The sequence below is a fragment of the Onychomys torridus genome, chromosome 10, assembly GCF_903995425.1.
Source record: "Onychomys torridus chromosome 10, mOncTor1.1, whole genome shotgun sequence".
In the NCBI taxonomy this organism is placed as follows: Eukaryota; Metazoa; Chordata; class Mammalia; order Rodentia; family Cricetidae; genus Onychomys; species Onychomys torridus.
Window position 1 is genome coordinate 83,958,738 of NC_050452.1, and position 11,983 is coordinate 83,970,720.

Consider the following 11,983-nt stretch of genomic DNA (forward strand, 5'->3'; position numbering starts at 1 on the left):
AGGCTAGGCTGGCCAGCCAGGGATCCCCAGGGGTTCTTCCTCCTCTGCACTGCCAATGCTGAAGTTTCAATCTTATGCCACCACTTTTTGTATGGGTCACGGCCTTCAGACTCAGGTGCCCCTGTTCACACAACCAGCATTTTCCAACTGAGCTCTTTCTCCAGCCCTTTGTCCTTTATCCTAATGATTAGTCAGGACATGAGAGTAAAAGTCTTGCCTTCTTAGAGTACTCTAAATTAGAGCATTTGCCTGTTTCCACATATTCTGAATACCTTAGAATACTTTGACCCCATTCAGTATCCAACTTTCCGTAATTACAAATATAAACACAGTTGGTTATGTCTGAGTTAGCTTTCTATTCCTGTGATAAAACATGGTTACCTGCCGGGCGGTGGCAGCACACGCCTGTAATCCCAGCACTCAGGAGGCAGAGGCAGGCAGATCTCTGTGAGTTTGAGGCCAGCCTGGTCTACAGAGCGAGATCCAGGACAGGTGCAAAACTACACAAACCCTGTCTCAAAAAACCAAAAAAACAAACAAACAAACAAACAAAAAACAAAAAACAAAACAAAAACAAAACAAAAAAAAACACAACAACAAACCATGGTTACCAAAAGCAACTTAGAGAAGACAGGATTTGCTTGGCTTAGAGCTCCACAGCACAGTCCATCATCAAAGGAAGTCAGGACAGGAACTAGAGGCAGGAACTGAAGCAGAAGCCAGGGAGGAGTACTGCGGAGTACTGCTTACTGGCTTTCTCCTCATGGCTTCCCAGCCTGCTTTCCTGTACAACTCAGGACCCAGGGATGACATCATTACAGGGAACTGGGCCTGCCCACATCAATCATTAATCAAGGAAGTGCACCCCAGGCTTGCCCACAGGTCTCAACTGTGGTTCCTTCCTTTCAGGTGACTGTAGCTTGTGTTATCTGACAGAGTCAAACAGGACAGGGCTTTGTTTATTTGTTTGTTTGTTTGTTCTGGGGTTTTTGTTGTTGTTGTTGTTGTTTTGCGACAGAATCTTGCTATGTAGCTCTGGCTGTCCTAGAACTCATTCTGTAGATCAGGCTGGCCTCGAACTCAGAGATCTGCCTCCCAAGTGCTGGGATTAAAGGTGTGCACCACCACCGCCCGGCTTTTCACCACATTTTTAATGTGGGTAATTTCCCCCACTTAGGGTTCCTGGTGTGTCTGCTGTGAAGTCAGCTGTAAATTTAACTGACGCATATTTAAATGGAATATGCTTTCGCCTTTTGTTTGCTTGCTTGTTTTAGCAGTTCTTAACCATGCATCCATTTTCTTTCTACGAGTAGAGCACATCCGGCTTTTGAGGTCACAGGGTTTGAATCTATGGAAGTCCCTGCCTGACAGCCCCACTGTCTGGTCTCCCTGTGTACCAATGAGCTGCTCTTTGCATGTTTACTCTTGGTTGTCTACCATGTCATCTACCATGCCATCTACCATGTCATCTACCATGTCATCTACCATGTCATCTACCATGTCATCTACCATGTCATCTACCATGTCATCTACCATGTCATCTCACCCGGGGTGAGACTTGGATGAGGTTACCTTCTTCTAGACACTTCATTGTGGCTTTGTTTTTGTAGACAGCTGAGGTGTTGACAGTCCCAGACCAGTTTGATCAAATGAGCAGTAGATCTGATCTGAATGGAGAACTCTGGATCTCAGGGTCCTACACCTTCTCATTCCTAAAACCAGGGTTCTCCAGATGAGTCGAGCCTGGGTAGTCCTACAAGTCCATCTGCAAGCTAATAGCAGGGGGCAATGATTCTACCTCAGTGCAAGGCTGAGGCATGGAGGCTTGCTGGAGAGAGAGTCAGGGGTGAAGACACTGATGTCTCCAGGTAATAGCAGTATCAAAACTAAACCCACTGTAACTGTTCCATCCCTGTCATTGGAGGTGTTTGCTTGTGAAAGGCTTGATGTTTTTTATAAGTGCACTATGCTAATTTTGGCTAATTTTATCTTTTGCCCTTGTCCTTACACGACTTTAGCAAGTCCATCGGTGAAGATTTCAGCCTCCCGGTCATTCACCTCCTCCCCGAAGAAGTCTCCAGTACACTCCCTCCTGACTAGTTCTGCTGAGGAGTCAGTGGGCTCCACATCTCAGTATCGCTCCGCCAAGCCCATCCACTCACCCAACTCTACAAAAGGTAAGGATGGCCTCATGTGGCTGATGGGGTTGATTTCTCACAGCAGGGAATTGCAAGATTCTGCACACTCTTCTCATACACAGCCTGCAGTTGGCGCTGTAAGTATGTGGTCTTTAAATTAGACAGCGATTGTTTATGCATCAGGATAATAGAAGCTTAGGCCGTGTGTATAAATGCCTTTCTACTCTTGTCTGCCATCAACAATGAATTTATTTTCTGTTATTTTTCTTAATACTTTGTATCTACGTACTGAGACCTTCCACTCTTGCTTAGTTAAAACATGGCTCTCCTTCAGCCAACACCTTTTAAGTGTAGATGTCTGTTATACAACCTTGTAAAAAATCTCATCAAACTTTTTAAGTTCAGTTTTTGTTTTATAATTTTAAAAAATGTGATTTGTAGTAAGTGCCTTAGAATATTGAATTACCTATAAGTATGTTGAATCGGACTTGAAATGTTTCTCATTCTACACAACAGTGATCAAAACCAGCCCAGCAGGGTTGGGGATTTAGCTCAGTGGTAGGGCGCTTGCCTAGCAAGTGCAAGGCCCTGGGTTCGATCCTCAGCTCCACCAAAACAAACAAACAAACAAAACCAGCCCAGCACTCTGGACTCATTCTCACTGATGAGGCATAAGTCACACAAGGTGCTGTGTCTCTGTCAAAACATTTCTGAGTCTTTCCAGAGTCTATGCCATTCCTATTTCTAGAATCTAAAGCGGCTACAAACATCAAGATCTAGCCACATTTGAGTACACTCTATTGGTTTTTTTTTGGGGGGGGGGGTGTGGAGGGTGGGTCTTTGTGTAGTTTTGTGCCTTTCCTGGATCTCACTCTGTAGCCCAGGCTGGCCTCGAACTCACAGAGATCCGCCTGCCTCTGCCTCCCAGTGCTGGGATTAAAGGCGTGCGCCACCGCCTGGCCACACTCTACTGTTTATTGTGTGAGTTGTGTCCTGTGCCTTTTGTTCCCAAGCTCTTTGTGTCATCTAGTCACTCAGGAGACACAGAAAGGAGGTCCCAGAGTCCAAGCCGGGCTCTACATGTAAATTCTGAGCCATCCCTGGCCACACAGTGAGGCCCTGCCTCAAAGGCGGCGAACAGACAGCAAGCAAGTGCAAAACCACCTAGCTGGGCGGAGGGCAGTACCCAAAAGGCCACACGGTGACAGGACATCTTCCCCCATTTCAGATCCTTACCAAGCATCATGTTGTGTACTATTTCTGTTCAAATATTTCTAAGATGCTGTTTCTCATCCTCTTAAATTGAAAACCTTTTAGATAATTATTTTTGTTATTTTGTCTTTTTTTTTTTTTTTTTTCCAGAGCTGAGGACCGAACCCAGGGCCTTGCGCTTGCTAGGCAAGCGCTCTACCACTGAGCTAAATCCTCAACCCCTAGATAATTATTTTTAATACTATAATTACAACAAAAAGGGTATTTGGTAATAAAAAGTAAGCAAAAATGTTTTCAAAATTATTCATCTACTTGGGGGCTAAGATCAAAATTCACCTCTTCCATTTGCTAACCAAGTACTTCAAAACTGGACAGAACTTACACACTTACTGAAGACAGCGTTCAGGCCTCTTGGGCCTCATGAGTTACTGCCACACATCCTAGCGTTGCCGTGCTGTGCCAGCCTCCATACAGCCCTTGCCCACCACATAGACCATCCACACTCAGGTGACAGCCCTTCGTGGGAAAGTGGGCCAGGGTCTGAATTCAGTGAGGATCTGCTCAGTTTGTGTGAAAATGACTGCTGGACAAAGTGTCACTAACTTGAAGTATTTTTCTCACGAGTCCTGCTCAGCACTATGAGGTTGAATAACAGTAAATCAAACTGATTTGAAACAAAACCAAGTAAGCTAGTGTTGCCACACTTAAATGGATTTTTTTTCATTTTCAAATAATGTTTCAAAGTTTTCTTAGGAAAAGTTGTTTAGCACATAATTTGAAGATTTCTAAAAGCAATATTGAATAGACTTTTAATATCACATCTAAGCAATTTCCTAATAGATTCACAGTCTCCGTCACTAGAAACAACAGGAAAAACATGCCGAAAACTGCAGAACAGACTGGAAAGTTTGCAAACCCTGGTAGAAGATTTACAGCTGAAGAACCAAGGTACCGTCCAGAGAGGTCTCAGGCCTGGGGGGTTAGCTCAGTGATAGAGCGCTTTCCTCACTAACAAAAGCGCTGGGTTCAGTCCTCAGAACTGGGGGGAAAACTCATAAAAAGATATATACACACATACACACACACACACACACACACACACACACACACACACACACATACACATGCGCACGCACGCACACTAAATGTTTCTGTAACAGCAGACATATGTACAGTAAATGTAAGTCTAGTCATAATAGGCTCTGCTTGCACCTGTGTGCAGCCCCTAAATCCAGTGCTGCTCTTGTCTTCATGGGGCCTTCAGGACAGCACGGGAGTGTGGGAGCTGCTACTGTTGTCATAACAATGAGGGCACAAGACAACACCGCCAGTCCTGTGTCTCCTAGTCAACGGTAGAGCTGGGACTTGATCCTTGCAATTCCTAACACACCAAGTCAATCCACATCGCTGTTGAACGAAATCCCAAGTCCCCTAAACAGTAAGAACACATTTCCTTTTAGATTATTGAGTCTTTCCGAAGGCATAGTTGAAGAATTTCATATGATTTATTTTGATCGCATTCTCTCCCTACCAGAGCTGCCCTTCCTTCCCTACCCACCCAACTCTGTATCTTTTTTTTTTAACTACCAAATATAGTTAGAGCTGCCTATATTATTGTGCACTTTTTTTAAGGAATGTAGGTTTTGGGGGGCTTTTGGCCCACCTTTCCCCCACACTTCGATTTCTATTTCTGAGGTCGTCTACTCATGTCCTCTTAGAATCATCTAATCGGGAGATGTTGGCATTTGTTTAACAGAAACACTACCTTGGACTAGAAGCAGTGACTAGTAGGGTGGCTATTGAAGTTCTGAACAAATAGTTTGGAGGTTCAATCCCAGCATGACCAAAATTCAAAACCATACACACGTTTCCATTTGTGTACAGTTTCCATTTGTGTACATGCACAGAAGAGAAATCTCCCACACTATTTATACAGTAATGACTGCTGACCCCTGAGAAGGCAGGTCAGGAGGCTTTCCTCTGCTGCCTACCCTCTGGAGGTGCTTGCATTCTGCTTCTTCTGTCTCCTCCTGCTTAGGGAGGCTGTAAGCTTGCTGTCACGACGGCCTTTACAAAAGTGCACTGCACTGAAGTCTTACACACCTCTGGGCTGAGTGAGGCTGTTCTGCATGCTAAAGGCTCATCCTTAAAGACAAGTGTGGAGGGGCTTAAAACCAGAGATGACTCTCCAATCTAACTTTGTTTCTTTGTTATTTTCAGCAATGTCTTCAATGATCAGAAATCAAGAAAAGAGAATTCAGAAAGTGAAAGACCAGGAAAAAATGTTACTAAAATGACACATTGCTTGCCTGCTCTCTACAGAGGGCTAACACCTGATTAATTGTGATGTTACTTATAATTAGTGCCCTGTGGACTTTTTCTTTTTATGTGAAAATTTAATAAAAGATACCCTGTCCTGTAAACTCTATTTTGAAATAAACTTCTTGAACGCTCTCACAGTAAAACTTTGAACACTACCAGCTAGATTTGAGAGTATTCATATATTATACTGTATTGATTTATGCTAACTGGTATAGCTGTTTTAAATTATTTTACTGGTTCTGAGATAGTAGAGCCATTTTTTTTCAGCTTAAACAAATTCCTGAAGAGAAAAAAAAAGAGTGTTCCTATGGTGTAAAGGGGCGCAGTGCCAAGACAGGACAAACTCCAGCGTGCTGGACAAACACCAGCCTTCTTTGGTGACCTTGAATTCACTGTTTGTTCTGTCGATATCAGTAATCAACAAAACTTTTAGAAATCTCTCTCCTTACATAAAACTAAAGAAAGACAATACTTGGTCACTCTTTAAAATGAATAAGTAAGTTCTAGATTGAACTAATGTAGTCTACCTTCATGAAATTTTAATAAACTGGGGCATATTTGAGCGCAAACTGAAATAATGAGGCAAGGAGGACAGGTAAGTCACAGCAGTGTTTCTGGGGCCAAAACATGAGAGACGAAGTGGCAGTGGCAAGCTGTTCACAGAATCTCATCTTCCACTCCCTGGTACACAGTTGTCATGGGAACACAGCTGCCTCGCTGGAGGCCGTGCTGCAGCCCTGTGTCCCTCACCTATGGGGCGGTCACCTGACCAGTTCTCGCGGGTGGAAAGGAAGATAAACAGAGAACCGTGTGCTACTTCAGGTCCAGGTGTTAATACTGCATGTGTGGTTTTTCTTGAGTTACTTCCCTCCCACAGGCCGGATGCAGAGGATGGAGAGGGCCGTTAGGATGGTGGTACCACAGGGCCGAAGGGGTTCTGGGGGACTCTACAAGGAGGGCAGCTGCTGCCCAGACTTTGGGGCAAGTGGGTGTGTGTGGTTCCTACCTTCTTACCTGGTGCCAGCAGGAGCCCTGACCCAGCAGTCAGTGGCATGCTCCCGCAATGACAGTTAGCACTCTAAGCACATCCAACTTCAAAGGATGGCTAAAATAGATGTACATTTAATTATAAATAATGTATGTCTATATACATAGCAGAATCTGTTTCCTAAGTCAGTTGGCTTTAGTGAAAGATTAACTTTTATTTCATCAGGTGACTATAGATAGAATTCTAGAGACTTTTGTTTAAATTGCTTTACTTCTCAGGGGGATTCTTGAACACTGTGAAGCAATGGCCAGTGCCTTCTTTCTGCAGACCTCATTATGAGAGACAGAGCAGAATGTATGAATTTCATCCCAAAGAGCTGGGAGCCCAACGCTTGCAAACAGCCTGCTAAGCATTGTCTGATGCTGCTGTAGCTAGAATTGAATACTGTTCTTTCAATAGATGTTGTTCCGTTTTAACACATAAAAACTCACTTTATCCAAGCACTCAGAAGGTAGAAGTAGGACAATCAGGGGTTGAAGGTCATCCTTAGCTAGAGATCAAGTTCCAGGCCAGTTTGGGCTATCCCGTCTCAAAGTAACAACAAAGAACTGGATGTAGCTCGTGTAGAATGATTGCCTGGTACTGCATAAAACTGGGTGTGGTGGCATGTGTCTGCAATCCCAGCACCCTGCGATCCCAGCACCCTGCGAGACTGGAGACAGGAGGGCAGTTTCAAGGGCATCCTTGGCTACATAGTGAATTTTTTGGTAAGCCTGGGCTACAAGAAACCCTCCCTCAAAAACATTTCATCTTTAAATACCAGCTTGCTGAGTTCCCGTCTATGCAAAGTTTTAAAAAATATTGAGAACTTTTTCCAAAAAGGAAAATAGATTCCATATTTCATCTGCTATAATTTGATGTTTGCTTTTCTCTATATGTAAAATATTATACTGTTATTTTATTTCTAGGTTATGGTGCTAAAACTGAAACAAATAATTCAGACATTTTATAAGGATGTTGCAACTCAGGATTTATTATCCAGTTATAACTTAAAGCTTAATAATTACTTCTTCTCAGAGCAAGGATATCCTTCTGTATCATGGTCCTACATAGACTTTCACTCACTGGTAAGACAGGCCAGTGAAGAGGTGACAGGTGGAAAACCCTCTCTAGGGCAGCCCACCTGTGAGACCTGGCAGGACTGGGACTCGGAAGTGAACAGAGATGGTCTGACAGGCACTGTGGGTAAAGAGTGCATGCACCCGCTGCTGGAGCCAGACTTGGACCTCTAACCCCCAGTCCTCAAAGAAATATGGTGTCCCCTTCAGGCCACCTCACTGCCTCACACCCAACCCACTCATGCTCCACTTCCTGAATGACCAACTAAGACTTGAAAGCGTCAAGACAAAGACATGCGTGCTAACTCTGCACCACCCTCAGCACTTAAAATGGAACAAAAACTAATGGGGAGTCTTCCAGCATCACTCAGGTCCTGACTGGTAACATTTCCGAAATGGTGTCATTGTTAATGTAAACAGCGTTGTTTAGCTGTATTCAATGAGGCTTGCTGACACCTCCCTGTTCTAAGAGCTCCTACAGGCTCTGCCTTGTACTTGTGCGGTTGGGTAGTTTCTCCTTGCCCATAGTCTATGCCTCAATCTTAGCCAAACCAACTAACCAGGGAGATCAATCTGTCAAGTAATGATGTGTCAGCACAAACCAGCCAAGGCACCAAGGGCAAGTCCCAGCTCACAGGAGGCACTACTGCATGCATACATCTTCCTACGTTTTGGACAAAAGCCACACTAGCAACTCTGAAAGAACTCTGATGGCTACATATGGAACCACACTGCCTTTAAATTATGCAGTGTGCGCTGCGGCCTTAGCCTCTTCCACGGTCTGCCGCAGCCTCTCGGATGCTTTGCAGAGGGAGTCAGTGAATCCCCCACCACCCGTGAACCACTTTATCCTCATGGCCAGTCTGCAGGAGTCTGTTGCTGCATTCTTCCCAGCGAGTGACCTCCCTGTTCTCCACCAACACAAACTTCCATTCCACCACCGTGTCTGCAGGCAGGAAGACGGAATGGGACCACAGCCCATCCTTACAGTAGTGGAGGGGGACGTAGGTGGTCCATCCCCCAAGATTCTCATGGTCTCCAGTTACTGCAATGCACTGCACATCGGTGCTCGTGGTGTAGTGCACCTGGAACTGGATGCTGACCCTCGGAGGTTCCAGAGACACCGCCTTCCCATCTGCTTCCCAGCCTCTTCCTCCCACAAGAGTGCCTCTGCCATCATCCATCCCCTGCCTTAGGCCCTCAAGACTGCCACCCAAACCAACATCCCCCCAAGATGAGTGCCGAGACACCACTTCCCAGTCCTCGTGGCCTGCCGGGTCCTGACTGGCCTGCGCAAGGCCGGCTGCTTTAGCTATGTCTCCGAGCAGGCAGCCGGAGGGCAGCCTCTCTGCCACACTCCCAGCTGTTTCTTGTCCTTTGCAGGGTCTCCCTTCTCCTCCATGAACTTCCGGGCATTGGTTCCTTGACACTTCTGGGTTGGCCCTGGAGTGTGTGTCTAGAATCTTTGCAGCAGGAACATACTCTCTGGCATTGCCGCAGTCTGCTCCAGCGTTCTGCAGTCTCTGTGCTCCCTGCAGGTCACCAGGATCTTTGGTCTCGGAAAGCAAATGGCCATTGCGCTCTTGAAACTGCTCTAAGAGAGGAAAGTGTAGCAACATTAGGTGGTTCACCAAGGAAAACTGATATCATCGATTGCTATTGTCTTCGTTTCTATGTGTAGTTCAAGTTCTGTAGGAATCAAGTACCTGTCTGCACCTTCCCAACACTGCTCTAAGAGCATGCACGTAGAGCCAACAACCAAAACACACTCGGGAATCTCGGTGCCCAGTGCGAAAGAGAACGGAGTGGCAGGCTGCAAGGTCTACCACAGTCCAGACCAAGTTGGCAGAGATCCAAAGTTAAGTCACTTGGCTCCTGTCATTTAAAAAAAAAAAAAAAAAAAAATGCTGTCCAGGGGTTAGGGCAGGCGCTTAGCAGGAGGCCCAGCCACACACACGGTGGCTTGTGTGGGACAAAGGACTGCATGCTACCCTGCTCATGCTACCCTGCTCCTGAGTGCACACCTGTACTCCCTGGAAGAGAGTGCAGGGCAGGGGCCAGCTCTGGAAGGCAGCGTGGTCAATGTCAGGAGTACCAAGCATGACTGAGTAGCGCTGGGGTGAACTTGAGGGGAGAGAAATCTCTTCAAAGACACGTGAGCTCCCCCAGCCCCAACACATACTATACACACTTTAAAAACTTTCTTAAGAGCCCACAATCCAGGTCCCCTAAAGACTTGGTTTCTTTCCTGGCTACCTAAATAGCTCCCAAAGCCTGAATTCTTACACTCAGCACGGGGGAGAGGGGTGCTTCATTTCGCCTCTTTTTAAATGTGAGCTTCAGAGTGAGAGGTCAACAAATATTACTCTGAATTCCCGATCTCCAGCTGAAAACATGAGATGAACCGTTTATCGAAAATCAGCCTTGGGAAAGATTTTTACATGGCTACAAATGACCACCACTAAAAATAAGTTCTGCCAGGCAACGACAACTTGCCAAAGAAGGGCAAAGTGCGCACTGGTTGCCTGGTGCGGGGTCTCTAGAACGTAGATCTAAACTTATAGGACAATTCCCATCAGAGTTTGGTTCCCTACTAGGCCGCCTGGGCTGTTGTAAGTGCACACGGCCAGCGCACAGCCCCAGCTGCAGTGGCTTTCACGACCCACGTCTAAGCTGAATTTTACTTTCTGAAAGAACTGTCCGGACAGTAGGAAGTGAGCGTTCAACGGTCGATTGCTCTAAACTCATATCTAAGAAGGGGGGTGGGGTGTCAGGGCTTGAAGCTATGGGACTGAGACTCAGAGGATGCCCCTCCCAGCTCCATCGGAGACTGGAGAGGGTTGTGAGATTCTCCCAAACCAGCCTCTCGCCCTGCGCCAAGCGCAGCCAGGCGGAGGAGCCCGTGCCCGCAGGAGCGGCAGGAGCTAGGCGCGGCCTCCGGAGGACCCGCGTGGCTTCTCCAGGACCGTACAGCCCGGGAACGCGACGGGACCCGAGGAGGGTTCAGTCCCAGGTCGGGGAAGCTGGTCCACAGGGACCCACCTGGAGAGCTGTCTTCCCCTTCCCCAGTGAACTTCCAGACACCGGGCACATCTGCCCCGAGCCCCGGGGAGGAAGAATACCTGGTTTGGAGACCAGCACCCGTTCGGAAGGTCCGGGGCTCAGGCCGTCACCGCCACCGCCACCCGGACCGCCTCCCGGAGCCGCAGCCTCCCCTGGAGGTACGTCCTTCTGCGGCTTCGCACCCCCGTCTTTCCCCGGGGCCACAAGGTCGCCTCGCAGCAGCCACAAGACGAGCGCTCCGGCCAAACCCCCGCCGACCAGCAGGGCCGACCAGACGGCGCCCATGGCTGAGAGGCTGCGGGAGACTACCCGGCCCGGTGCAGGGCTCCGCTCACCCGCGCGGCCACACCCACCCCGCCCGCCCCAGCTTTTTACGATTCCACCGTGGCCAGCCAGTCCTCGGTGGCCGCGAACTCCCGGCCCCGCCCCGCCCCGCCCCGTCCCGCAGCTGGGAGCTCGCCCACTTCCCATCGCCCCGCCCACCTCGGGGTCCCGCTCCACTGGGTCCTGCGCCACTGGATCCCTCATCCAAAGAGCCCGCTTGCGCACAGCACCGAGCCAGGGCAAGGGATTCCCAGAGCTCCGAGCTTAGGAACCTGGACCCTTAGTCACGCAGGGGTGGAGAGGGCGGGGTTGGCTGGGAGGACGGACGTGAAGGCCTAGAGGAAGCTCCGCTCAGGTTCCCAGCTGCGCATAGCCTTCTTTCTATGTAATAATCTACTTAAAGGCTCACCACCTCAACCAATCCCTTTCCTCCTCGAACCTCCTACTCCCTCCTTTTTAAAAGAAGCGTCCAGACTAGCCTAGAACTCTTTATACATCTAAGCCTGGCCTCAAACTCAAGATCCTGCTGATTCATCCCGATTCTTTCACATCTTTTTGTTGCGTGTGTTGCTGCACAATGGACATCCACCCAATCTGAACTGGATATTGTCCAGGGGTGGAGCCCCTACAAGTAAATATTAATAAACCAGCGACCCTTTATCAAGCATCGTTTTTTAAAAGTGTTTTGTGTATGAATTTAAATTGATTCTCATGCACTAGAAGTCCTATGGAGGAAGTTTGACCACACTACTCTGTCGATGTGCACACCTACTCCAGGTTAACGAGCCAGGGCCTTTTATTTCTGGAGGCTTTCCCTT

At 47.6% G+C, this 11,983-nt stretch overlaps 2 protein-coding genes across 4 annotated transcripts in view; one reads left to right on the forward strand and one right to left on the reverse strand.

The window, feature by feature from the left end:
• Ccdc158 (coiled-coil domain containing 158) overlaps positions 1 to 5,647 on the forward strand; it is a 51,835-nt gene extending 46,188 nt beyond the window's left edge. For all 3 annotated transcript variants that reach the window (XM_036201236.1, XM_036201237.1, XM_036201238.1), the window contains exons 21-23: positions 2,019 to 2,177; positions 4,191 to 4,298; positions 5,571 to 5,647. In XM_036201236.1, coding sequence (XP_036057129.1) covers positions 2,019 to 2,177; positions 4,191 to 4,298; positions 5,571 to 5,647 — 344 coding nt within the window. The remainder of the gene's footprint in view (positions 1 to 2,018; positions 2,178 to 4,190; positions 4,299 to 5,570) is intronic.
• Positions 5,648 to 7,683: 2,036 nt separating this feature from the next.
• On the reverse strand, positions 7,684 to 11,166 carry Stbd1 (starch binding domain 1). Its single transcript, XM_036201173.1, has 2 exons — positions 10,901 to 11,166; positions 7,684 to 9,372 (listed from the first exon to the last, which is right to left on the reverse strand). Exons 1-2 carry the CDS (start codon positions 11,124 to 11,126, stop codon positions 8,594 to 8,596), a joined length of 1,005 nt encoding a protein of 334 aa, XP_036057066.1. The 5' UTR covers positions 11,127 to 11,166; the 3' UTR covers positions 7,684 to 8,593.
• Positions 11,167 to 11,983: the final 817 nt, after the last annotated feature.